This window comes from Genypterus blacodes, unplaced genomic scaffold, assembly GCF_046128005.1.
Source record: "Genypterus blacodes isolate CSIRO-AG114 ecotype Tasmania unplaced genomic scaffold, CSIRO-AGI_Gbla_v1 ptg000112l_1, whole genome shotgun sequence".
NCBI classification, from domain to species: Eukaryota; Metazoa; Chordata; class Actinopteri; order Ophidiiformes; family Ophidiidae; genus Genypterus; species Genypterus blacodes.
This window is the reverse complement of record NW_027466916.1, coordinates 475,469-501,522: the sequence shown is the minus strand read 5'-3', so window position 1 is coordinate 501,522 and position 26,054 is coordinate 475,469. Positions and strand designations below refer to the sequence as shown.

Sequence of the window (26,054 nt, the reverse complement as noted above, 5' to 3'; positions counted from 1 at the left end):
GTCAAGATACTGTAAAACGTCTTCAATCATACCCGGCAAAGTGTCAAATACAAAAACTGAACCTGGGCCTATAAAGAACACTCAATCCCTCCTGTACACACTGCAGACAATGATGAATCATCAGAGTTGAAGATGGGAGCGCCTGTTCTGGCTGTTTAAGGAACCTCCGTCACCGGCTAGCCACTGTTTGGATTATTAATAGAGCCTAATTTCAGAGCCATTACCATGGAGGAGGACAAGTCTCCTTTCCGTCCCTCCAAGTGTCTGTTTAGGTTTGTGGCATCGGAGAGTCCTTTCATGTTTGAGCTCCCACAGGTCAGAAACGTCCGGGTGTCTGCGCACTTGGACGTCTGATTCAGAGAAAGTTCTGCCTCTCGACGGACTAAAGGAAGCGATGCAATCTGACAACGGGAAAGGATTGCTGGTTAGAGCCCAACACCTCCATCAAGGCTGAACACGCAGACCTAAAGACAGGGAAACAACTGATGATGATCACCTGACGTCTCTCTGGGTCTGTTTCTGTACCTGAGAACACTGTAGCAAAATGGTTTGAGTGCTACTGAATCAGCATCAGCTCATCTACTCTCACATTATTGCAAGTTTGTACCTCAAACTGTCACCGTTTCCTTTATACAACAATTTCTAGACACTAATTGAACAGATGGGTTCAAACCCCCGACCATCAACTTGTTGTGAACTATGTAAAAAAATGTTTAGAAACAATAACAAAGGTGAGAAGAAGTATACTCTAAAAAATGTAAGATCATCCCTTAGTTCTTAAAAGAAAAACTTCAGTGAACTTTCTTGACTCATTGGTTTAACTTGTTAAATCAACAAACATTGAGTCATTAACCACTGAATCCTCATATTCTGGCACATCTGGGGCGTTTCCCTGTCGGAGGAATAACAGAGGGAGGGATGCAGTTAGATAGTAAATATGACGAGAACCTTTTTCCATTGTATCCGGGAAAACGCCCACGACTCTGAAAAGACAAATTCATTAGAACCCAACACATGACGCAAGCAGGGAAATATGTCTGTGGGCTCATGTTGTGTGTTTGGTTAATACAAGATGCTTAATCCATTCATCGCTACAAGCAGGAAGATCCAGTATCACAGCAAAAGAAGAGAGGCTTGTTGGTTCTAAACTGGGTCCGAAATGGTAAAAGTCCTGTTTATTTGACCAATGCTAAGAATAAAACTGGGCTGTAAAAGTATAAACGCTGAATAATAAAGAAACAAGCTGATGTAATTGTGTTCTAATGCTTCGGATCAATAGGAAACATCTCTGGGCCCCCACCTGTCGCCCTCACAGTGGGGGGTATCACTTGCTGCCCCCTGATTGATGATCATAGGTCCCGCAGGAAATAAGCCCACCACCATGAAGGAGTGTTTTGTGAACCCCAAGTGGTATCCGGGAAAACACAGAGCGAGTCCAGCCAGGGAGTTTGTGCGTGTGTGTGTGTGTGTGGGTGTGTGTGTGTGGGGGTGTGTGTGTGTGTGTGTGTGTGTGTGTGTGTGTGTGTGTGTGTGTGTGTGTGTGTGTGTGTGTGTGTGTGTGTGTGTGTGCATAGGCCGCGTCTTAATGTTTGGATACTGACTCACTTTGGGGTTGTTTTTTCGCTGCAAAGAGGGAAAAAATCAACGACTGCTAAATACAGAACTCAGAGGACTCAGAGGGTCCAGAGTGGATCCTTAAACTCTCAGATGGATATATGGACACTCAGTCTAATTTGCAGATGATCTCCTTGTCATCTTACTAAAATCAACATCAAACAAGCTCTGGCTATAAATCCACAGTCACAATCCAGTTGATGTTGACTCGTGTGTTTGATTCCGCTCCCTTGATTTGCTCTGCAGTAACTTCTCGGCCCGTCGTCCATGCAGCTATAACAAAAGCAGCTGATTGAACGAGGGAATGTTCCCCCTCCGTGTTCCCTTTTTCTCAGGGCTTTATTTATTAGCTGGAGCTTCCGTCTCTCCACAGGCAATTTAATACAAATTGCATAAAGACCAAAGTATCGTTCAATCAGCTGACACGTTAGTTGATTTTCAGAGGGCGTGAAAGACTTTCAGGGTAATTTGGCCGATGATATTTATCACTGCTGAAGAAACAGACACAACAAGCTGAACTCTGTCCAATCTAATGATCAAACCAGGCAGGCAAATGAATTCCTGAAAAGCTGAAGCTGCACATGGAGCTCTGGAGAGAAGGGAATCGTATTGTCCTTCACCTCTGATGGCTCCCACACATGAAAATGGAAGCAAACTGCATCAGTGTAATACAAATTACATTCTGCCTCATTCCAGTGAATACGAGGCTTTGATCTTCCTCATTGTCACACTGAGGGTGATGTTGGTACAGAGCCACAAACAGGCTCCAGCTCATATTTGACTGAACTAGGAGCCAAACACCAAACCAACTGTGTGAAAAACATTCCGCCCTCGTCCACCGCAGTGTAACATAAGACGGCTCAGGCTCTGCAGTTTAGGAGGAAATATTGTGTTTTTAGATTTGGAAAATATCTGTAAAATCGTATATTGACTGAAATGTTACAGTTAAATAACATCAATTTATCCTATTGGATTTACAGGTATTTGGATCAATCATTCAAAAATAAAGTACACAAATGTACTGTACATATTTATTTATTTATTTTTATCTACCAGAATTTAAATATATCATTAAATCCACTGAGTATAATCATTAAATACATTTAATTATTAGATGAGGATTTCATTTCAATATTTTATTATCTGGATGTATCAATCAGCCTCTAAATTAATAAAACTAAACCCTTTGAATTGGGTTTATTGATACTGAATCCTGCTCTTATTGATTTGAAATCAATCAGCAATCATTACAATTCAACCTCTTGAATTCTGAACAAATCCATGTGCACACACACACATTTTCATTTTTAAATCCACATCCTCAAATTTTCAATGATGCCAAGTAGCCATATGTGCCTAAGATTATATAAAATATAATAGGAGAGATGAAGAGTGGGAGATGTTAATAATGATATAAGCCAGTGTTTTATAATAAGGATGAGTTATAATAATATCTATGGAAAAAGGACCTCAGTGCTATAACGCTCGGTAAGTGTAAATACTCTATGGTAGTATTACAAATAAAGCTTTGAGTTAAAAATACACACAGTGTGTTTGGAAGCACGTGGTCAGTGTGCTGATACACTGTAATTACATACAAGAGAAAAACATACAGCCTCACATATGAGCTCGTACAGAAACATTAAACTGTATACTTAGATCACAGAGGCACAAAGAAAGGGGAAGTAGAGAGCCTATATGAGCTGAAACTACACACACACACACACACCTATCATTAACGTGCACAATCAGCCCTCAGACTCCCATCCCGGCCTGCATTCATTAGGCCTCAGATAGGCATCAGGCCGCGGAGGCGCCCAGGCGCCGTGTGGAGGTGTCGGGAGGGCCGCAGCACCGCGCAGCACCGCGCGACCAAATCACTCCCACAAACGCACCCGTTTATATCCCGCGAACATTGCAGCACACAGCAGAAGCCTTCAGAGAAGACAGAAGCTGCAGTTATATAAGAGGCGAGCTGCTCTGCTGTTTACTGTGGAGGATTCGTCAATACATAACCTATTAATAATTTACTAATAAATGATAAAGATAAAAGATGATGCCAGAAATCATTGCTGGATATAAACATAAAAGCATCAGCAACAGGAAACACACAAACATAAATACCAGTGTGCAGGCTTGGACAATCTGAGCCTTGTATCTCCTTATCGATAAACTGATCAATACCCTCATCAACACCCAACACCGTGAATTCCAAGCCAACTCCAAACAGCCCCGCATGGGCTGCGACCAACAACTGAACCCGATGCCCTTCAGCTGCTTCCGTTTAAATAAACTATAGCAGAGAGAACACGTCGCGTTTCAGAAAGCCTTTATTTGTGAATATTTACAGTGAATTTATAAAAATATATCATTAAAGCTTTGCCAGATATTTTACATTTAGACATTTTTATTTATTTTTTGTGTATGTTTTAACTCTTTGTTCACATGAGTCGTTACAGAATGGAGATCGGGGTTGAACCAATTATGAAGAAGAATTAAGAAAACAAATGTCTGGAGTTTTAGATTTAATGAAACATCAAACCCGGAAGTCCTCATTCAAACATATAGAGTCTATAGCAAGATGAAATATGGCAACTGAAATAAAAAAAAGTCAAACCCTTCGAACCTATGACATGCAGCAACATGAGGGACGCAGCTTTACATTCACGCGGCCTTAAGGAAGGTTGAAGGTTTGAGTCCGCAGTCTGGGCCCAACACTCGGCCCAAGGGTGCTGTCACTTACTGTGGGGGGTCGCTGAGTTTGGCGGGTATGGTTTGTTTGGTTTGTTTACGGTGGGTTAAGTCCCGGTTATGACGAGGCTGTCGGGAGGCCGTGCACGCCGTTCAGGTCTTCGTGCTGCTGCTGCTGCTTGCTCAAGGGACTCGGCGGTTTTCTGTCTCCTGCGCAGACAGAAAAGAAGACATTTAAATTAGGACGCGTTTTCTCCAATAACGCATCAAATAAAAAGTATTTACACATTTACACACTAATACAGCATCTATGTTAGCACAAGCAGGGGCGGACTTAGTATGTTGCAGGTCCGAAAGTCCAACACTGGTTATATTGGGCCCCTTTCCACAGCAATTCAAAACTAATATTCGTGTATTAAATATTATATTAATTGTCATCTAAACGTAAACAGAGTAGACATGATGAGTCAACAACAACAACTTTTTTTGTGACGTTGTTTTAACATTTGATCAGCTGGAAAAAAAACATTAAAATCAAGACTTCTTGGTTTTTGAATCTGAGATAAATTCACATTCATAATCTGCAACATTCTCACATCTCAGGCAGCTTTAGAAGAAAATAAACATTGTGTATAAGGGTGATTTTATATTCATAACTTTGGGGGCTTGGCACACTTTCACTTACATCAGCCCCCTGAACAGAATATGTTTGGACAAATTGGCAGGACTAAAATATCAATATTTAATAAACAACATTTAATTAGGAGCCATTTTTGAGTTGGTCAATGTTTACCATGATTGCAGCCAGTGATTATTGCTAAACTGTGCGTGCATGCCAGGGAGAGTGAGAGGTAAACAATCCCAATAATAGTAAACAATAAAAAATAAACATCATAAAGAATTATAACAGTATTAATAACATCTATTATCGTTTCCTTTCCTTTTGGTTGCCACATCTGTCCCCAGTTCCCATCTTACAGTAACACTGGGAGCTGTGGTGGCCCTCCGCGGCCTGCGTACCTTCTCGGGCCGGATGCTTGAAGGGCAACGGCGAGTGGATCTCCCCGGCGTGCATGCTCATGGCGCCGCCGCCCGGGTGGGACAGCGCTTGGCTCTGCGCCTGCCAGTGGTGGTGGCCCGGGGCCACGTAGCCGCCCGCCGGCCCGCTGTACACGCCGTACTGGTTGGAGGGAGAGTAGGCGCACGCTGAGACGTAACTGGACAACGTGGAGGAGGGCTGGAGAGAACACACACACACAGAGACACACCACACACACGCGTCACGGAATAAGCAGGCATATAAAGCAGAGGATTTATACTCTTATGTGACTTGCGGCCTGCAGCACCTGTGGGTCTCAATTTGTCTGTCTGAGCGGTTTCCTCAGAGAATAAGTCACCAAGAATTACAGTAATTACAGAATATGGACCACACGACATGAGGCTGGAACATCTCTACCAGGCTCCGTCTGTCCTCTGGGTCCAACATATAAACGAGCAATCACACACACACAGACAGAGGCACACACCCACACACACACTCAGCTCAGTCTGAGGCCTCCATGGGGACTCATGCCACATGCAGCCAAGGCTGGATGTTTGGATAAGTAGCGTCTCTTACCTGTGTGTACTTGATGTCCGCGTCTATGGCTGATTTGTCGATGCCGTTGACCGTGTGCGCTGCGGGGAAGGCGGCTCTGTTCACGCTGCTCCACTCCTCCATTTTCGGTGCGTATCCGTCCGCCCCCGCGATAGCTGAGCAGAGACACAAGCTGATGTCAGGACGCGTCCAGAGAGACATGGCAGAAGCCCACAGGCCTTCAACATGACGCTTACAGCCACACGTATAACTCAGTATATCATGGGTTAAATTTAAATTTCTGTATTTACATTAATTTTCAAATTAATCTATGAAACTTCTATCAGAGTTATTCGTTGAAGTGATGCTGCCTCCATGGTTTAATACTCAGAGCCAAATGTGCGTAATAGTTTGCGTAACGGGTCACAGCCAGAGGCCTCAGCAGCTCCTGGCTCTCAGAGGGAGACTAGAGGATGTTGCAATGAAAAATCATATACAACAATATCAAATATATATTTAAACATAAGTATTCATTCTTCACTTTAGCGAGGATCCACGTTTAATTTAAAGGCAAAGAAAATACGAGTTAGTTCATGTAGAAAAAAATAAATAAATATACTAACAAATATATATAGTATATTTAGCCAATTCTTTCTATTATTAATTGGTTTTGGCTCTTATGGTAACAATAACACCTTAACACTAGGATCAGCGTGTGGATGCAAACATGTGGCTGGAGGACCGCAGGAGGATGAAAAATGGCCTCTAAGGACAACATGAGGGATTAAAGGGATCAAGCAGGTGAGCGAGGTGTTTGCAAACGCATCACGCCATGAAAAGGCCCATTGATCGCGGCCTTAGCGCGCTGTGGCTGAGTGCAGACACGGAGGCCTGTGCAGCCTAATGGACACGCTGTTCTGTCAAAGCTACACGCGGAGAGAACAGGTTCTACAGAGCGATTCATCATGCAGGGAAACCTCCCTGACGGAGCTTTAGAGCGGGCCAGCAGGCTAACACATGCAGGCCTGGAGGAGTGGAGCAAAACACATGTGAACGTCCCCCCACCTGAGGGATCCATGAAGGCTCTGATGCCGAGGATGTTGCTGACGGTGTGTGCGGATGGCCAGGCCCGGGATATGCTCACATGCCCGGCCGGCACCGGTACTCCAGGCGGGCCGCCCATTTTGGTGCCGGTGGGCGACATGGCGTTGGGGTAGGAGTAGGGGTATATGTGGTTGTAGGACAGGCCGGCCTGGGCGGAGGCTTGCTTGCTGCTCTCGTACTGGTTGGGCTGGGAAAGGTTTCCAATCTTGTTGCGTAAAATCCTGCTGATGGAGCTCACCGATGGGACATTGTACTTATCACACACTCCGTCCGCCAAAAGCCGGTCCCGGATCTCCCAGGCAAAGATCCCGGGGTCGCTTTGTTTGTATTCCCTGATGTTCTTCACCACGTTGGGCGTCGTGACCCGCGGTTTGCTCCCTCCGATGGCACCGGGCAGGATGGAGCCCGTCTCGTTGTACCTCGCCAGGATCTTGCTCACGCAGCCGTGGGACACTCGCAGCTGCCGGCTGATGTCGCAGGGTCGAATCCCAAGCTGGGCGAGCTCCACGATCCGCAGCCGGATGGCGTTGGGCAGAGGCCGTCCGTTGACGAACACGCCGCCGAGCTGGTTCACCTCTCCATAGGTTTGCTCTGCGGGGGGACGTGGGAATACAGAGGGGTTACACACATTTACACAGCAGGGGGTGAGACAATAATGTGCAAAATAGATTTACAATAATCAGTATGAAATGTATCGATGATCTCGAAAATACATATAAAGCTTTCATTTGCATAAACAGCAATTTGCTCAAATAAGGACCTACAAAAGTCACTCTGCAACCCTTTGACAAACAGTAAATTCTATATTTTTATCCACAAATGTAGCTGCAATAGATGTAAAATAGAAGCTGGTAACGACACTGTTGTGCAAATAACACAAGTGTGTGCGTGTTAGTGTGAGAGAGAGTTTATGCTCCACTGTCTGCGTGAACAACAACAACAACAAAAAGTAAAAATGGCGAGTTGGAGAATTTGACACTGGACACCAACGCTGTTACACATTTAAGACTTAAACCCATAAAACACCGCGGCGACTGGACGAAGCTGGAGGGGGAAAGATCCGTGAAAAATAAATAATAATCAGCTTCAAGGTGTCAAAGGCCAGAGAGGCTTCAGCTTCATGATCTGGACTTGTGAGGGGAAACCAGGCGGTTCTTGTGTGTGGAGCCTGGATGCGCCTCCGTGCCGTGCCCCCCCTCCCCTCCCCTCGCCCGCCACTGAAGCATGCAGGCGGTTACGCAGGCTTACCCATTGGCCTGTGTGTTCCGAGGTGCTGGGAAATATCGGCGCCCGTTCAAATGGGTCCAAACGCGTCCGTGTGAGCGAGGCGGAGAGGCGGGGAAGGGACGGGGAAGGGACGGCGCTGCTGCGTCTGCTGCTGCTGGAGGAACCAGACCTCCGGGAAACCGAACGCTCCTCAGCTCCGTGCGCGCCGCGGTGCCCCCTTCGTCTGCGGACGCAAAGTGGCTGCGAGGTACAAATGGCAACCAGAGTGAAACCAGCGTGATCTTCATCCGATAAAAGCAAATCTGAATGATCCCGGGGAGCTGCGGGAGTTTGCTGGGATTAATTCACCGATGGGTCCTCCACGTCAATCTGCGCTGTTATACGCTGAGCACTCTGCTCGGGTCTCATTGGTCCGACGGCGCGCTGCGAAACACCGTCAGCCAATACGAGCCCCATCCGGTCTGAGCCGCGCAGCCTCCTTCTGACAGTCTGCACAGAGGGGGAGTGTGTGTGTGGGATTGTGTGTGAGTGTGTGATAGTGTGTGTGTGTGAGTGTGTGTGATCGTCTCGCAGCCTCACGGTAAGGCATTTACAGTACACAGCGGAGCAGATGTAAACACGGAATGCGCACCGGGCGGTTTACTTATTTCCACAATAAACTTCCACCACTTTTGTGACGCGCAAATGATTATCGGTGATGCGTGACTGGTTACCGCGCAACGGGGGGAAGTCACCTCGGATCAATGTGAGTATGACGTCATGAATATGGACTGCATGGACTCTATACATGTTCAGCAGATTCATGCTTCAGTAACATGTGCATGGGCTTCAGAGGAGCAGGACGCCAGTATCAGGTTCTATTAGATTAGAGGATGGTTACGTTAAGAACAAAGATATGGATTTGTCAATTTGGCTAACAGGGGTATCGATCCTATCAATCAAAAACACTTTAATCACCATGTGTGGTTATTTTTTGCAGTTCCTTTCATTCACAAATCGTTCCTATTGTTAATTAACTGAGGAAATGACCCACGTGACCAATTACAGGCGTCATGGTGCAGTTGATCGTCTCGTTTTATGTAATCTATACCTCAGACTGTGGGATGTGATCACAGCGTCCCCTGAGCTGCTCCTCTGCGTCGTTTATAAGCTCGCAAAACGTCACTTGTTAAAAGTTTAACAGGCGACCCGATGGTAACAAGGTGCAGTGTCACACACACACACACACACACACACGACACATGGAAAGCATCAGGTGGGTCAGAGGAGTCAGAGTCTGGGAGCTTCAGATGCACACTGATGCATGTATGTTTCTATGTGCATGTATGTTTCTATGTGCATGTATGTATGTTTGCATGTCTCATGGTGGAGAAAGTGGAGGTCAAACTTCCTCTGATGCTGCTGAATACACATTAGTTTATGAATAATAACTGTAGACCCCCCCCCCTTTCTCTTTCTCACACACACTCACCCTCTTTCTCTCTCTGTCTCGCTCTAAACGCCCCCCTCTGGTCACCGCAGGTATCGCACGGCTCGGTCGCGGTCGTCACACTTTCCCTCGCGTCTTTTATCCTTTTCATCTTAATCTTCCGTCCTGCTCGCTTCAGTGTATAAAAGTTCAAAGGAGAGGAATTATTTTCATTTAAATTTAATATTAAAATCAAGCGGTGTGTTTGTTTACTGCAGTGTTGTTTTATATCACATTGGTGCTTGAAATGTAACGATTTTTGCCACGAGTTTGCGTTTATTTGATAGAAATATAAACTCACTAATTGCGGTCCAATTTCTTGAATTATTCTGGAATTTATTCGGAGTGTTTTGTTGTCTTTTTTAAGCCCTGTGGCTATTTTGAACGATTTCTGCTATTTGCACAGAACAAACGATTAATGTAGTTTAATAATCGACTTAACCTTGAAAATAAGAGCATGAAACAATATTACATTAAATCAGCGCGTTTTATAATTTCATTTTAATTTTATTAGCTGAAAATTGAGAGCCAGAGAGGTTTGTGCGGTTTGTAGAAGAAAAAGTGAGATCAAAATATTTTAATATATTAAATAAATTTGTTATTATGAGCAAGAAATTCTGGATGCTTTTATTTTCTTAAATTCAGAAACTTTTAATTATATTTAGGTCGAAATATGAGAGACAGCAGAAGTGACAGCAGTCCACAGTGTGAAGTCAGCGTGTGTGCAGCTCAGAAAAACCGCATCAAATAAAACGTAGGCGGGAAGAGGGAGAGCGTGTTTACGCCGCGTGCTCTGTTTTTGTTATTGGAATTATATTTGTTATACTCTGAGATACAAAGAAACGTTTCTTTCACTCGTTTCTCTCTGCAGGAAGTGTGTGTGTAGAAATTATGAACTCAAACAAACAAACACACACATGCACAAGCAAATAGTGTATAAGGTGTGTGTCTATGTGTGTGTGAGTCAGGTGCTTGTCATACTCGGAATCGATATTAATATTAATTTACGCGTGTAAACAGGTGACACACTTCATCGACCGGGAAAAAATTCTTCTTTGACTTTGATCCTGCAGGGCCGCAGTGACCGGGATTCGAGCCCAGCTAAACCTTTTAAATGTTTATCCAGGCTGCAGTTACTCTCTCTCACTTTTGATGTCTGCTGGTTACAATTTTCTGACCATGTTGATATAAACAATTTTCTAAAAAATGCTTCAGTTGGATTTTAGGTTCTATTCCGCCTTCTGGTGAAAAGCGAGAGGTCATGGTTTACAGCCACAGCCTCCATACTACTGCGGACTCTGTAGGAGTCACTCTGCACCTAAATAATCAGAATAAAAAGATATATTTAATAAACCGAAATATCATACCAACCATCGACCCGGGACTCTGAATTAAGGGCCTCGACCACATGTCTGCAAAGGTCATTCAAGTGTTAGGATGCTAAATTCCAATTCTGAAAATCTTAAAATCATATAAATGACGTCACTCCTGTCATTGAAGGGGCACGAGACTCTATTAAGACTAATTTTTGTGTTCCAATCCCCTCATCTAATTTTCAAAGCATTTACTCTACTCGTTCTAATCCCATTTTGCTCTCATATCAAACCAAAATCCAGTTTTTGTGAATGTGAGATTTCCTTTTCTCCCTCTCACATCGTCTTTTTTTATTTTAGATCTAAACCCAAGTGAAGTCATTGGATCGACACACGACACCCGTGAGGAGCATCGACCCCCGTCGGTCAATATTGGCGTTGGACTTAAAAGCGTCATCAAAGGATTCACAACCTGAAGAGACGCGCATTGTCTCTAAAGTCTCCAGACGACAATTTAAAGTGTGTTTCAGTGTGTGTGTGTGTGTGTGTGTGTGTGTGTGTGTGTGTGTGTGTGTGTGTGTGTGTGTGTGTGTGACTAAATGATTGTCTGATTGCTTAAACTGTAATTTGGTTGTAATTGTGTTGTAATTAGATCATGAATAAATGTTGCGCACCTTAATTTGTGGATCCTCATTGACTTCTGCATCAAGTTTCCATCCGGGCCCTTTGAGATGTTAACGCTTTACTTCCCTTCACAATAATTACCTCCAGGTCGATCGACGTGTCCTTCAAAATAAAAGCACAATCAGCACAGAGATGGTTTCAATGTTCTCTTGGGTTTTTACGGTTTGGATTTCGTGTTTGTGAGTTTTGTGACCTCACTGTGGAAATTATTAGACAGGGTGCTGATTGGTCGCAGCTCCACGGTGGCCTTGTGCGAGCGTAAATCAAAGCCACACACACACACACACACACACACACACACACACACACACACACACACACACACACACACACACACACACACACACACACTTGGACAAAGCAAACGATTCGTTCTCACTCACTCTGCTCTGTGATGCTGGAAACAAGCATCACAGTCCAACATATGTGGCAGCTACAGTCTGGGGCCTTTAGTTGGAGACAGAACGGACAATAAGAGGAAGACATCAATGTTAATCCTCTATAGAGCTCAACCAAAAGGGAGCCTGTGAAGAAACACACCTCAGGTCTAGAGCTGATGTCCTGCTGAAAGGTTCTACTAAAAATGGAGACCTGGAAGGCAGCAGGCTTCAGAACTTAATGGGCGGAGCCACGTGAGCCCAGCGTGACCTTCATGTCTCAAGTTCTGAGCCAAACGTCTCATTGTTCCATTAAAGGAGCTGGAGCTGAGTCCCAGTCTCCACTCTGATGCTCCACATGTCATGTTCCTGATCTGGTCCTGTGGAGGAGCCGGCGTGCCCTCTCAGCAAACATCACGCCCCTAAAGCTAAACGGGGCGGCGGCGGTTTGTTTTGAATTTCACGGCTGTGGCCGTCCTTGGGAATCCACGACAACTTTGTTGTGTGTTGGCGACAAATCTGGGTTTCATTGAAAAGTGGAAACATGTGAAGGAAAATGCAAAGAAGATGTTTGTTTGTTTTCTGTCCTTCCAAAAAACGTGTCATCGTAAAATGTGAACAGACGTGAGTATTAAAGGTCACAGATTGATCGCTCAGCATGTGCAGACACACACACACACACACACACACAAAGACATTCTTCTTTTTATATAAACCTCCAACAACCCAAGATATCACAGCTGAATCTTTACGTGAAACTGACACATAGGATTAATACATTCTCCAGTTTCTTCTTCTCTGTGTTAATTTAGGGCAGTTTAGGGACCGTGGCCGTCCAGCTGAAGAGATAGTGGTGATAAACCATCCAGAACTGTGACAATTGCTGCTGTTGTGTTTCAGTTGTGTCCATTTTTGAGAACAAAGATGATGAAATATGATGGAAACACAGACATTGTCTTGAATTTATGAGTCCTATCAGTGTAAATGAGGCCGGAGGGTTTCCTCTCCTGGTCAGCTGGTTCCTACATCTGCTCCTTCACAATCATCTAACAAAGAGCCGTGTCCATCATGATGCACTTAATTAAGATGAATCACGGCCCTGAAGGGAGCAGGAGCCATAAATTCTGCTGTGACGCTGCGTTCACCATGGAGAGACTTCACACATGTAGTAGCGATAAGCACACACACACACACACACACACACACACACACATGTTAAGCATCTGATATTTTGACTGAAGCGGGACAAGAAAGATTCAAAGTGTGACCAATCCTCTTATCAGGCGTGGCTTTAATGTGCCGACGCTATCTGGTGATCTGGCGGCCGCAAAATCCCTTCAAATGGATCAGAGATCAACGCGTCGTGCTGGAATTCTCAGCGACAGACGTCATATTTGGGCATTTCTTCATAAAGAATCGCGACTGTTCTTGCCAAACTTCAAAATCTGGATCGTATTCTGCTCCAGTTTGAGCTTGTGAGGTGAGAAATGGCGCCATGACGAAGGCCCGCAGTGAAATGCAGAGCAGAGTGAAACGGTGGTGAATAGCGCCCCCTGTGGCCGGGAACTGAAGCTTCTCTCATGCTGACTTGAAGTGTCAGACAGATTTATTCCCCACATGTTGGTTTCCATGGCAGTTAAAGAGAAACTCGTAGAGACGTATGGCTGTAGATGACGACAACATCAGATATCAATCCCTCATTTCTTTGCACTTCTTTGTTTTCCAGCCCTCACTGAGTCCGGACGCCTGATCGCTCCTCGTCTCCAGACTCTTTCTAGGCAGGAATACACGCAGAGTTTTACGCCCCATGATGTTGTTGGAATCGCGTGCTTGCTTGTTGTTTGGCGGCCGAGAGTCTGTTGTCGATTAGAGACAAGGAGCCTTAATTACTTTTGGAGCGCTTCAGGCCCACTTGGATATCAGCCCGGCGGAGAAGGAAGCACCGGGTCACACGTGGAAAGTGACACTAACCTTGATTTCCTCTTCAATTTACACTTCTGCTGTATCATTTATGTTAAGGCCGAAGCTCTTCTAGTTTCGATTGCTTGTTTGTATGTACACACACACACACACACACACACACACACACACACACACACACACACACACACACACACACACCTGTAATAATCACCAGCTGGGATTCCTCGCACCACCCCGTTTGAGCTGTAAATCCAAGACGTGTGTCGTGGATTGTGGTACAACTCTCTGGTTGCTTAGCGCAGGAATGCCAGATCCATACTTGGAGGAGGGGGGGAACGGGGGGAACGCTGCAACGGGACATTCAAGGTCGCCCATCGGAGGCGGTGTGATATCGTTTTCCGCCAAACCAGAAATCAAGGCCTCTCTCGGTGCCTTTTCTATGTCAGGGATAGGGGCGCTGTATGTCTTCTGACAGTTGCTCCTTTTAAGATTAATGGGCTTATGGAAACCGTGTGTCCTCCTCCGCACGCCGAGCTCGATAACGCTCAGTGTTACCAGCATCGAGCCGGGCGGACAAAGGAATCCTAGAGACAGATTGAATATTGATGTCACAACACGGGAGTATCAGTGTGTGTGTGTGAGCAGAGAGCTGGGTGCCGTATTGTATTTCTTAGGCCTTGATACACATTTCTTTGCTTTTCATAGGTGAGCCAGGGGCAAGTTCACCGTTGGCTCAGCTGAGATGCATAACATCCTCAAAGTTGATCCATTTAGTGTTCGGGGAAGTCTGAGGTTACAACTGTCCAGCCATCGCTCGACCTACAGACTTGCTTTGGATTACGCAAACACACACTTGACATGTTGTCTAGGTGCAGTACCAGTCTGGACCACATGGGCAGCAGAGAACAGTTTGCAGAAAGTTGTTAGACTTAATCTCACAAGTCGGAATGTTTGATAACATTGATCGGAAAAAAGTTGTCAAGGAAGAATTGTCTGCCGTCTGTCTGCCCCCTAGTGGATAAACGTTTAGTCCTTCACCTACATGTAAACTACATAGGCAAGTATGTGAGCAACAGCTGATTTTTTCTGCAAAACACGAGTGCATCTATAAAAATGTTCACAAAGTTCAACCGTGCCCTGCAATGTTTGGCTCTTTACTTCTTGGGCAAACTAACCTGAACCTGCTGCTGCTGTTACAACAAAAACTCATTTTCATAAATTCTGAACTCCTATTCGACCAAACGTAAAAATACATACACACACACACACACACACACAGACACCGCAATTTCACGGATTTATGAACCAAACCACAGGCAACATGTGATCTGCAGGCCACACTGGCTCTGCCGTGTGTTTCTCAACATGGAATATGTAGCGACGCAGGCATCCATCCTTGTACTCTATCAGTGCTCTGACCTCACTGAACCAAAGCCAGATGCTCATAAATACGTTCCCTTATTTCCACCCTTGTGTGGATGCCAGTTGGGCCTGGAAGCGGGTTTGTTTTGGGTGTTCTCGCTATATTCCAGCCAGAGCCACACTTTCACGTTTCTCATAAGAGAGCGGCTGACTTCCTGAAATGCATATGTATTCCTGCCTGTGGTCGTCTGTCATGGCGGCGATCTGTTGAAAGCTGCATAACGTGAGTCCGGTGTCCGCATAATGGAGACTTGTCTGTCCGGACACACGCGGATTAATCAAGTGGACGTCTCTCCTGGGTGAATCGCAGCGCCGCTCTGTGGAGGCCCCGATTGGAAAACCTCAAAACGAACCGGGCACTCTGGTTAAGTGAGCAGTTAAACCCGAGCCGACAGATGTCAGAAACTTTACCCACACCATCACTTCTTGGTTACGTGTGCACACATCGCCTTTCAGCTTCCAAAAACACGCGAGTGTGTGCGTGTGTGCGTGCGTGTGTTTACAGTTTGCACACCGTACATTACAGGAATCCCTCCCTTCTGTCGTCGGTTTTCCATATTTAGAGAGAATCGGCGGGATTCATTTAAAAGCTGATTAATCAGGGCGAGCTTGTGCGGGAGGGACGTCGCTCTAACCGTCAGCAAAGGAATGGGAGGGTGGGGGGGCGGTGGTGAAATGTCTGACATGTTTGCCTTGAGTAGGGACAGACAGGACCGCAACCAAGCCTGGACTTGCTGGCCAAGAAAAAGCCCCTCATAGCTCCCCCATGTTCCTTCACATGCCCCTTCCTGAGTAAACCAGCTGCTTAACCTCTGCTGTGCACTCAGCACGTCCACAATAATGCGCCTGACTTCTACTTCTTTCAATGTTTTAGTTCCAGCAGTCACGATATGAACTGCTTCACGTTGTTCTCCTTCTCTTTATTTTGCCCATTCCTGTAAAAAGAGAAGAAGCGCAAGAAGTGCAGGAAGCCGCAAAACGGAAAATGCATTGTTTGTACCAAACAGTGAAAATGAAAGGACACAAGCAGGCTGAGCAGAGAGCACAACACAGAGGGGAAATACATCTTAGGCACAAATGCATATAAAAGGTTAAAGACAACACTGCTATGATAAACAAAATTTTGGAATCCATTTCCTTCAGTATCTCTGATCGTTGATTTGTTTCCTCCAGTCCATGAATACAGAAGTTTTTATTTCCATTTAGTTTGGTTTATTACTTTTGAAGGCATTAATGAAATATTTTGTAAAAGCCTCTAACTCTGTTTATTTGATACTTTTTATTAATTAAATAATAATTTATAATTTATATATTAAAAGACTACATTTGTTTTTCCATTGAGACTGTTTGGTATCACTTATAATAGAAATAAGAAAGAATAATGAAAATAAAATAAAAGCCTTCCTACCTGTTCTTCTCCTTCTCCTCCTCTTCCTCCTCCTCCTCCTCCTCCTCATCTCAGGCCATCTGAGAACAGAACACATAATTGACAATTTAGGTTGTGCTTCCCCTTGTGGTAAACAGTGGTATTGTTGGGGCTCAAACATGTTACATATGAGACTCCACCAACAGGAGGCGCTACAGGAACAACACAGAGTTTACACTGAAGATTAAACCCACTCTTTCCCTGGGCTGTGACATCACACTTCCACCAACTTTCCTTAAAAAATGACTTTTTGAGTCTTGCTAACAAACCCATACAGAGAAAACACGGAGTCACAACAATGACTGTATTCTTCCATATTTCATATTTATCCATAAAGTCTCCAGGTGTTCAGGCTGGCACGATCATCACGCTGCATTGTTGATGGATGCTACACACACAATCACGTTTGTGTGTCATGATTAAACACCTGCAGAATGTGTTGTGGGGTCGTGACTCTTGTTTAGAGGAACATCACCTTTGGCAGTTGTGCTGTTACTCTATTGTGGCGAGCAAGGAGACAAGGTTTACACAAAAACACCCGGTGGTTATTCTTCTGGATATCATATGTGGTAGCAGTTACAGCAGAGCATACATCACATGTCAAACATCAGAGTGGCGTCCATCTCACACAGATACTGTTGATGCCGCCGCCCTCATCTGACGTGATTTCAGACATGCGATTCCTGTTGGACCAGCTTTAGGAAATGCAGAATAACAACGACGTCTCACTGTCACGGCCTCCTGACGCGTGTGCAGACAGTACAGCTGATAATGGGGTTCAAGCAGAGGTGTCAGAGGGCATTCCAGAAAGTTCACAGGGTCATTTGGAGATGTTTGCGGCCTCCGTTCAAATTTTGGAACACAAAAAGAAATGATTGTTCCACACTGCTGCCTGGCCTGTCCTCATTAGCTTCAGTGTTCTAAGCTGCTGGGCTGCATTCTAACAGGTTATGGTTATCACTTAATATTTGTCAGTGGAAAGTCTGATGGGTCGGAAAGCTGTTGTCAGCGACCGTGTTGATAAATCAAAGGCTCCCCGTCTAATTCATGCTACAATTATCTCAGAGGCAGAGGCTTTAAAGTGAGCCCATATGCTTCAGACCGCAGACCTGCTGCCACATCTCCAAAACATCCACAGAGATGGAACTCCTCGCTCGCAGTGTTTCCTCCTGCAGATGAAAAACACGGCCCAGACCTCCTGTCCAATACTGAGAGACAATTACAACATCAAATAGAAAGGCTGCGGCACACACACCAGGATCAGGAGTGTGTGTGTGTGTGTGTGGGGGGGGGGGGGGGGGGGGGGGGGGGGGGTTCCTTGGCAGGGTGCACATACTGGCCAAGAGCCCCCCTTTCCTCAGAGACTTCCCCGTGACTCGGTGTGCAGGATGCTCAAAGATAGCAGGAGGCAGAGAGAGCCGAGGCTGAAGTGCAAACCTCAGCATTCCTGCTCTTTGTCATTGTAATGAGGATGATTGCTGTAATGATGATGAGCCTCCGTGTTTGGAAATTAAACAACGCAGCAGGGGGATTGTGTGTGTGTGTGTGTGTGTGTGTGTGTGTGTGTGCGTGTGTTTGACTGTTGGCCAGATTGATGACGTCAGTTCATACAGTAAACCTATCGGCCATGGAAATATGCTTTTACACTGTGGTTCTCAAACTGTGTGTGTGTGTGTGTGTGTGTGTGTGTGTGTGTGTCCCTCCCTCAGCACCAGCAGAACAAACCTGTGCATGTTATTTCCTCTACATGTATAGTTTTAAAAGCCCAGAGGATGTTATATGATGACTTTAAATAAGATGATGTCAGCATTGGAAAATATATAACATTGACTGAAATGATGCCACCGAGGAAATTCTCTGTATTTATTTGAATTGATTTGAATATTCATGAGAGGATTTGTTAAATATTTACCTCATTATCTGTTTGGTAATTATCAGCCAAACACTAAATCATAAGAATAATCACGTACAAACATCTCATATACTGCATGTAAATATGTATTTCCATAACTTACAGCTTTGGGCAGAAATGTTGCCATTGACCTTTGACCTCTGACTGATTTGAAAAGGAATCAATAGCAAAGTTCATGACCCCAACACCAGCCAACCTGTTAAATGTGATCCCTATCTGGTAAAAACAGCACGTTAACAACACACCCACCCACTACTATGCAGCGTGGGTGTAAAAAGGGAAGATGCCTCATATTGATCAGACAAGCGTTACAAACAATGAGTGTATATGTTCTTCCCAGTCTTCCACCTTCTGTCTGTGTTTGGGGACTTTACCTGAGTGTACATTCCGTCTTAACGCTGGACGTCAAAGTCGGCGTGGGCCCTTCCTGCAGCGCTGTGACCCGCCGAGCGAAGCCTGAGACCGTCTGAAAGCGATACACATTCTTCAGACGCTGCTCAGCTAAATCAAGCGTGACGTTATTAGCATTCTGGAGCTAAAATGTTTGAGGTAAAGCTAAAAATGGATTTGTCACTGTCTCCTGGTCTTCAGATGATTCATCCTGAGCCGGTCTCCACCCGCTTTGTCTCTTCCTAAACCACAGCCGAGACAAGTGCTAGCAAGTCCCCGAGGACAGGTTTGATGGGCCAGCTTTAATAGTTTTCATCCCAGAGCCTATACATGAACCCTTAAGGCAACCAGGACACATGGAGACAAAAACTAAAGAATAAAAGGTTTACAACATTTTTTGGAAAACTTTAAAGACTTTTAATTCCATTTTCACTTTTCCATTAAGAGACTGTAATGGACTCTGCCGACCTCTTAAACACAGCACCTCATAACTTTGACAGGGTCGTCGTGGTAACTGTGAGCGTTGGATCAGCAGTGAAACCCCGACGCCCTTTGAACTGAACCCTTTAAGTCTGCTACCTGACGAAACGCACAGACGTTCCCTCCCCGCGTTCTTCTCCTTCACTCCACTGCACTCTTGGTCATATCAAGTTCTCGGGGGAGAATGCAGATAGCTGCGATAGCATCAACACGATGGTGCAAAGCGATGACACGATTGCAGAATCAGCCTGTCTAACGAGCAGCAGAGCCACGGGTGAGTGAGGACACGTAGCTGGGCGGTCTTATGACATCGCTCTGCGGAAGCTTCTCTCATTGTAAAGTAGCAATGTAAAGACAGAAATATGGAGGGGGAACTTGGAGAAATGATGAAGCTGTGGATGAATTAAAGCTCAACAAATGGAACCAAAGAGCTTAAGATACTCTAAACTGAAACTAAGCATGAAGAAGGAAGTACCAACTACTGCTAACTCACACGATGAAGTCCAGTCATACTCAGCACCTGAACGACGTCAAACTGGGTTAGGGATTTCCATACATTACAATTGTTTGGTTTCTCTGTAGAAATGTCCAGAGTCATCAGAGGCACCAACATGAGCCAAACGTTGAACCTGATCACAGCTTGTAGAAACTAGTTGGCAGATAAAGACGCTCAAACACAGACGCTGGCAGCAACAACAAGCATTTAACTCATCCAAAGACACTCAAGACCCGACAGAACCAGACTGAATATAACTTTGCCTTTTATCAGGTTGAGTCGAGTGGGCATGCAGCGCTCTAATCACAGATTGAGAACCAAACACTGTGTTATCTAGCTTAGAGACCTTAGCACTCTATTTCTCACACCTGATCTTCTGCCCATCTGACTTTCCAAGACCGTACATGTTCACTAGTGACCGGGAAAGGAGCCATATTGTTATTTGCAGTAGGTTTTGAGTTAATTCTTTGTTTTTTTAGTTTGATACCACTTGCTGCATAAAACTCTGTCTAACTCCGCCCCTTTTACATTACACTTAAACAAGCACAGCTCAGGAGCTCAAATGAGAGAGAGAGAGAGAGAGAGAGAGAGAGAGAGGATGGGAGGCAAAGAGGGGGGAAAGAGAGCATGACCGAGCTTTATTGCCAGATTGACAGAACAGAGACCTCAGAGTGAACTGCTTCTCTTCTGTGCTAGTTTACATATAAACACTGTCAACATGCAGGTGCAAACACGGGCGGATACGGGAGTATAAATAATCCTGGATTAGAGATTTTTTCATTTTTTTAAACGGTGGAATTCTTCTGACAGAGCCGGACTTGAAAATAGTTTTACACACGGAAAATCTTTGCTTTTCATTGCAGCGTCACACTAACATTAAACAGCTTTAACCTCCTTTCCTTACGATGAGAGCGACTTCCTCAGTACGAGTGAGGGAAGACATTAAATTCACTTTAATATCCCCCAAACTGATATTTACAACATTTATCAAAGCAGTGAAAAGGTTTATTTGTGTGTCCTGACAGGTTTACAAAGCGAGATGTGTGCGTGTGTGTGTGTGTGTGTGTGTGTGTGTGTGTGTAAATGCAGCTAAACTGGTCTACAAGCCTGCTTCACATTCCTGGAGTTGTGCTTTACCTGGTGCAAACACGCCACCATCTGGCCCAGAGAGAGAGCTGCTCGCCTCATCTTTCACCACAGCGCTGCTCCTGAAGCTTAAGATCCCCAATCTGATGAAGAAAAATACAAAGAGAATAAACTTAAATCTTCATTAAACAGGACTTTACAACGTTTGGTGGTTCACATGTGATACAAATTGCACACGTTTGTTATTGTGTCATTGTATTTAAATGTGTTTGCTTTGGATTGAGGCCTGGGGTTCTAAGCTGCTGTCAAGATGCTCCTGGTGTGTTTCCTCATAATGATTTACTAGATGAGACGAGTTCAATGAGGTTCATCTCAAATTACACAACAGAACATCATTTCAACCTTCAACCACTAGATGGCAGCAAATGATTAGAGTAAGATGTGTTGTGGCGAAAGCAAAGCTCTCTCAGTGTGATCCTTCTATTTGGACTCATGTGTGCTACTGAATTCATTACAGGAAAACTCAATCACACACATTTAAGTCAAATATGTTTCATCTTGATTTTCCTCAAAAAGCTATATTTAGTCATTATTAAATGCATTAAATTGTTTCAGGATCTCCCATCAGCCCAGAGAGCAGACTGAGGAGAGGAGCGCAGTTTGTGTGAAGACCACAGGGTGGCAGTCTTTACCCAGGAGACTTTCTATCACTGTCACTTCATGGAGTTTGGACGGAGAAAATAACTCCATGATATAAAAACGGAATGTTACGCTTGTAATTTTGTGCATTCCCATCTTCATCATACTTTGAGTGTATTCTGTTAAACCTCACCTCAGTATGTTGTAAGTGTGTGTGAGTGTTATTCATGAAGGAGCTTCATGAGGGGTCAACTGTCTGCTTTCAAATCACCAGTCTGGTAAATAAGAACATAAAATAAACATGACTCTCAGCCTTGTGGGGACTAAACTGTTTATTTATTCACTTATTTTGTTGCTATTCAGTGTTTGTCAGTTACAGCAACGGTTCAAGCTGCCAAGGTCCCGGTCCCATCAGAATGTGATTAAAGCAATGGAAAACCTGACCCCTCCACCGTCAGCACTAATAAGCACGGGAACGTTTGAGGGAAGGATACAGGGAGCAACGCATTTAGCTGAGAAAGACCCGTGCAGGAGCGCGCTGGGAAGCTGTAAAGACGTCGTTGATTCATCTCTGATTGATGTGACGCCATATGAGGCAAACAAACAAACACATATCGACAGCTCGGCCCGACATCCCTCATCGGGTTGGGCGGTGTCAGCCTTCCTTTTCTCTCCATCCTTCATCCGCTCAACCCCCCCGTCCCCTCCACCATGAAAGTCGAACAAATGTGCTGACATTGATCCTGTCTCCCCGCCCGGCCTAATTTCATTTCGGGCCCGGGAGAGGCGGCTATCTCCACACATCTTGACAGACAATTGTATTTACTATTTTCTTTTCACAAAGCCAATAAAAGGGGAGCAGTTATTGCATCAGATTATGTGAAAAACCGTTTAATGATTCCAATTTATAACTCTAGACTGAATAATGATACAGTTAAGAGCTGACAGGCGATGATAAATGAAGGCTCATATAAAACATATTTAGCGTGAAGAATGGCTGGAGATGAATTGCACAGTGATACAAACTCATGATAAAGAACAGTAAGAGCCACTAGAAGACTTAATAATGTGCTATTCATTTTGAAGTGATTTTGCTGGTTAATAAAAGAGCACAAATTAAAAATGTATTTATTGTTGGAAGACGTCAAAGGAATATTGGCCCACGTCTCCACGCTGGCACCCCACTGGATCTAATCGCTCCCCATCTCTTTAGACTGAAGCCGAACCTATCAGGTCCTCTGTTTGCCTCTCCAGGACGTTTTTTGTGCCTGTAAGCTGCTTGATTTAGTATATATGCATATTAACAAAGTGTCCTTGTTGCGAGAATAGAATGCTGAAATCTGAGTCCCTAACACCGGCAGCGGCGCCATCAATCCCACGCTAAATCACTCTGCAAAGCCTTTGAGTTGTAAATCCACATATAGCAGAAATATATGTATACAAACGGCCTCATTCACCTGTGCTGCATTCACTGTCATAGTGTCACTGACTGTGAAGTAGAATCACGGTCAAGTGGCGAACCTTTAAAAACCATGGTCAAGGACTAGACTCTATACGGCGGTACAGGACCAAAGAATGTGATATATACGTATACATATATACATGAAGGACAGGAAGCTGAGTTCACCACACACAATGTCTATACTCTCCTGGTGTCACTGGAGCTTCACCGGGAAAACATTCAACAACATGGTGTGACATTTCAAAAAGAGGTCAGAGTCTTTGTGACTAGACATGCTGTCAAGTGCAGTGAGGGTCCAATGCTATGTTCTGTACCCTGTTCTGGCTTTGAGAACCAGTAGCACCATCTCAAAGGTGGTAGTTAGCAGGGCTGCCCCTATCATTTTCAGGGCCCTACGCAAATTTTTTATTTTGGCCCCTAATTTAGAAATGTGTTCTTTTCCTTCCTATGCCTCTTCATCGTTTTTTGTCTTGAGACCCTAAGTAGCATAAATTGGACCCTCCGGGAACCTCTGGAACTTGTCTCGGTTTTCTCACATGAGTGCAGCCGCCGTATATTGTAGAAACACCTGACGAGCTCTATTGTTTCACACGCTCAAGACTACAGCCCGCGCTCACGTTTGTCTGAGATTCAGAGGCAAAGCATGGTGGTGATGAAGAATCCACAATTATTACTTTGGCTTGACGGGAGAACAATGGTTGCGTCCATCCTCAGGTGGCTTATGAGACGTATAGGCAGACCCCTCCAACACCCGTCGCCTCTTCGTTGCCCAGGGTGACGCATGTGGAGAGCAAGGGCCACAACGTACAAATTTGAATAATAAAAGTACGGCGCTAATGAGAAAATGTTAATCAGACAAAAGACAAGCAGCCATTGGCCCTCATTTATGATTAACAAGAAATGAGGACTGAGGAAATTTAGCCTCGGATCGTGTTTGTACTGACACCCGGGAGACCGATAAAGTAGAAACCATTGTTGTCCTGAATGGAGACCCAGAGGGGACAGGAAGAGGAGGCCTGTCGGTGTATAGGTGACCTCACACGCAGGGCAGGATCAAACAAGATATGCAAAAGGTGAAGCAGTCTGGAGTGTGTGTACCAGGATCCCTGAAATGAGTCCATTCATCCGCCTCAGGTGATGAGAACACCTTTGATTTGTTTACTTTGTGCCCTGCGGGTGCATGAATGAATATGACACTGGAGCGCAGTTCAGCCAAATGAGAGGGGGGAGGGGTCAAGATCAGAGGTGAACATTATCGTCGCTGTGAATCCTTCAAAACAAATCATCTTTTCAGTCCAACTCGGTGTTTTTGTCACTTTGTACAGAACCGCAGCAGCAATACTGATTATCCTGGAGGTAGTTTAATTGGCTCAGGAGAGAAAGAACTCCTTTACCGGGGCTTAGATCCAAAGCCGGCGCAGATCTTACAGGTTTCACTCTGTATACTTGGATAAAGGAGAGAGACAGATGAAGGAGGGTGAGTCATAAGAGGAGGAAGAGGAGGTGATAAACCAAACCAGGCAGAAGAGGCGTTCGAACACACAGTTCCTGCCTCTCGACAGCACCCTCCTTGAGATGCAGATCATCCGTGATCACCTGATCGCCGCCGACACAGGCAGGGCTAAGCTCTTGTCGACCTCTCAGAGACATCCTAGCAACACCCGCTGTCGTTATCCTTCTGGACACCCACACACTGCTTCTCGCTACTTCGCCACCTCCCCCAGGCCTCCCACCCAGACCTTCAGTCCTTGGAGAAGACCCCCAGGCCAATGGCGAACAAGGGGCTCCTGAATGGGCCCTGGACCGGCCTTTGTTTGGCCCCACTGCAGAGTCCCTTTATTTACACAGTCTTTAACGCTGTATGTTTTCTTGTCTCTTAATTGCATTGGCCTTTGCTGCCCCCTGGTCAATCAATACCATCGCAACCAATGACATCAGCACCTCTATTCACAGAAGCCTTTCCAGGTGATGGCTGTTTCATGGGAGAGCTGGTGGGAAAAAACCTTTCAAATCCCACAGCCTTCCTTCTTCCCACTATACCCCCTGTCTATACACACCGCCATATAGTTATATACACATCTGCCTTTATGACTGTGTGGAAGTGTGTGTATTCATTTACAGATACGTACAATGTGTTCATCTGTCAATCTATCACAAAGCCCTCTAACATCTACCAAGAAAGACCCCATTATAAGTAACATATAGGTTTATAAGTCTGGCTTAAGTAAATACCTGAGTAAAGGCAAACCAACCAGTTGGAAGTAAAATATACTCTTATATCCAGAGTAAAATCGTTTGTAGGATTTCATTTTGATAGAGTTCAGAAAATCCCCAAATTTTGAGATTGAAGGTTTTTCCTCAAATTTAGTGTCGTGAATTTTGGAGTAAAACTTGGAAAATATTGGAATGAATTTGTAGAATTCTGACTACACTATGGACAGGTCGCTAGTGTATCACAGTGCTAACACACACTCACACACACACACACGCTGACAAATATGCAGATATTCTCCATTGTGACGAAATTCTGACATTATGCTAGAGTATAAGAAATGTACTAACACCTTCATTGTCAGAAAGTAAAAAATGGAACATGGTGAAGTCCAAGTACAAAGCAACACACAAGTTTACTGCAATTTACCTGAAAATTCTACTCGAGTACAGTCGGGGCTCTAAGTTAGCTTTGATTCTATTTGAATTGCCAACATTGTTTTTATTATTTTCAGTTTCAGTGACTCACATTACTTCATTAAGGAGTATGATG

General features: G+C 44.7%; 1 protein-coding gene and 2 long non-coding RNA genes across 4 annotated transcripts; 1 reads left to right on the top strand and 2 right to left on the bottom strand.

Annotated features, from left to right (window-relative positions):
- Window positions 1-3,926: 3,926 nt before the first annotated feature.
- pax1a (paired box 1a) lies at window positions 3,927-8,569 on the bottom strand. Of its 2 annotated transcripts, none has more exons than XM_076161730.1 (5): window positions 8,234-8,569; window positions 6,947-7,576; window positions 5,924-6,057; window positions 5,284-5,542; window positions 3,927-4,515 (listed from the first exon to the last, which is right to left on the bottom strand). In XM_076161730.1, coding segments are annotated over exons 1-5 (1,029 nt in total). In that variant the 5' UTR covers window positions 8,238-8,569; the 3' UTR covers window positions 3,927-4,513. The 2 variants fall into 2 exon arrangements, with proteins under 2 accessions (XP_076017845.1, XP_076017844.1); XM_076161729.1 differs by having other exon boundaries at window positions 5,326-5,542; window positions 8,234-8,559.
- A 238-nt stretch (window positions 8,570-8,807) lies between these two features.
- LOC143009669 (uncharacterized) lies at window positions 8,808-11,672 on the top strand. The gene is made up of 2 exons (XR_012964703.1): window positions 8,808-8,957; window positions 11,354-11,672. It is a non-coding gene; the product is annotated as an uncharacterized LOC143009669 (long non-coding RNA).
- LOC143009671 (uncharacterized) lies at window positions 8,964-16,877 on the bottom strand. The gene is made up of 3 exons (XR_012964704.1): window positions 16,808-16,877; window positions 11,668-11,779; window positions 8,964-9,813 (listed from the first exon to the last, which is right to left on the bottom strand). It is a non-coding gene; the product is annotated as an uncharacterized LOC143009671 (long non-coding RNA).
- Between the last annotated feature and the right edge of the window lie 9,177 nt (window positions 16,878-26,054).

Excerpts from the sequence above, each read along its gene's own strand:
- pax1a (XM_076161729.1), bottom strand. Across the intron at positions 6,058-6,946 it reads AGCCTTCATGGATCCCTCAG|CTATCGCGGGGGCGGACGGA; the intron begins GTGGGGGGACGT and ends GTCTCTGCTCAG. Across the intron at positions 5,543-5,923 it reads CGGACATCAAGTACACACAG|CCCTCCTCCACGTTGTCCAG; the intron begins GTAAGAGACGCT and ends TGTTCTCTCCAG.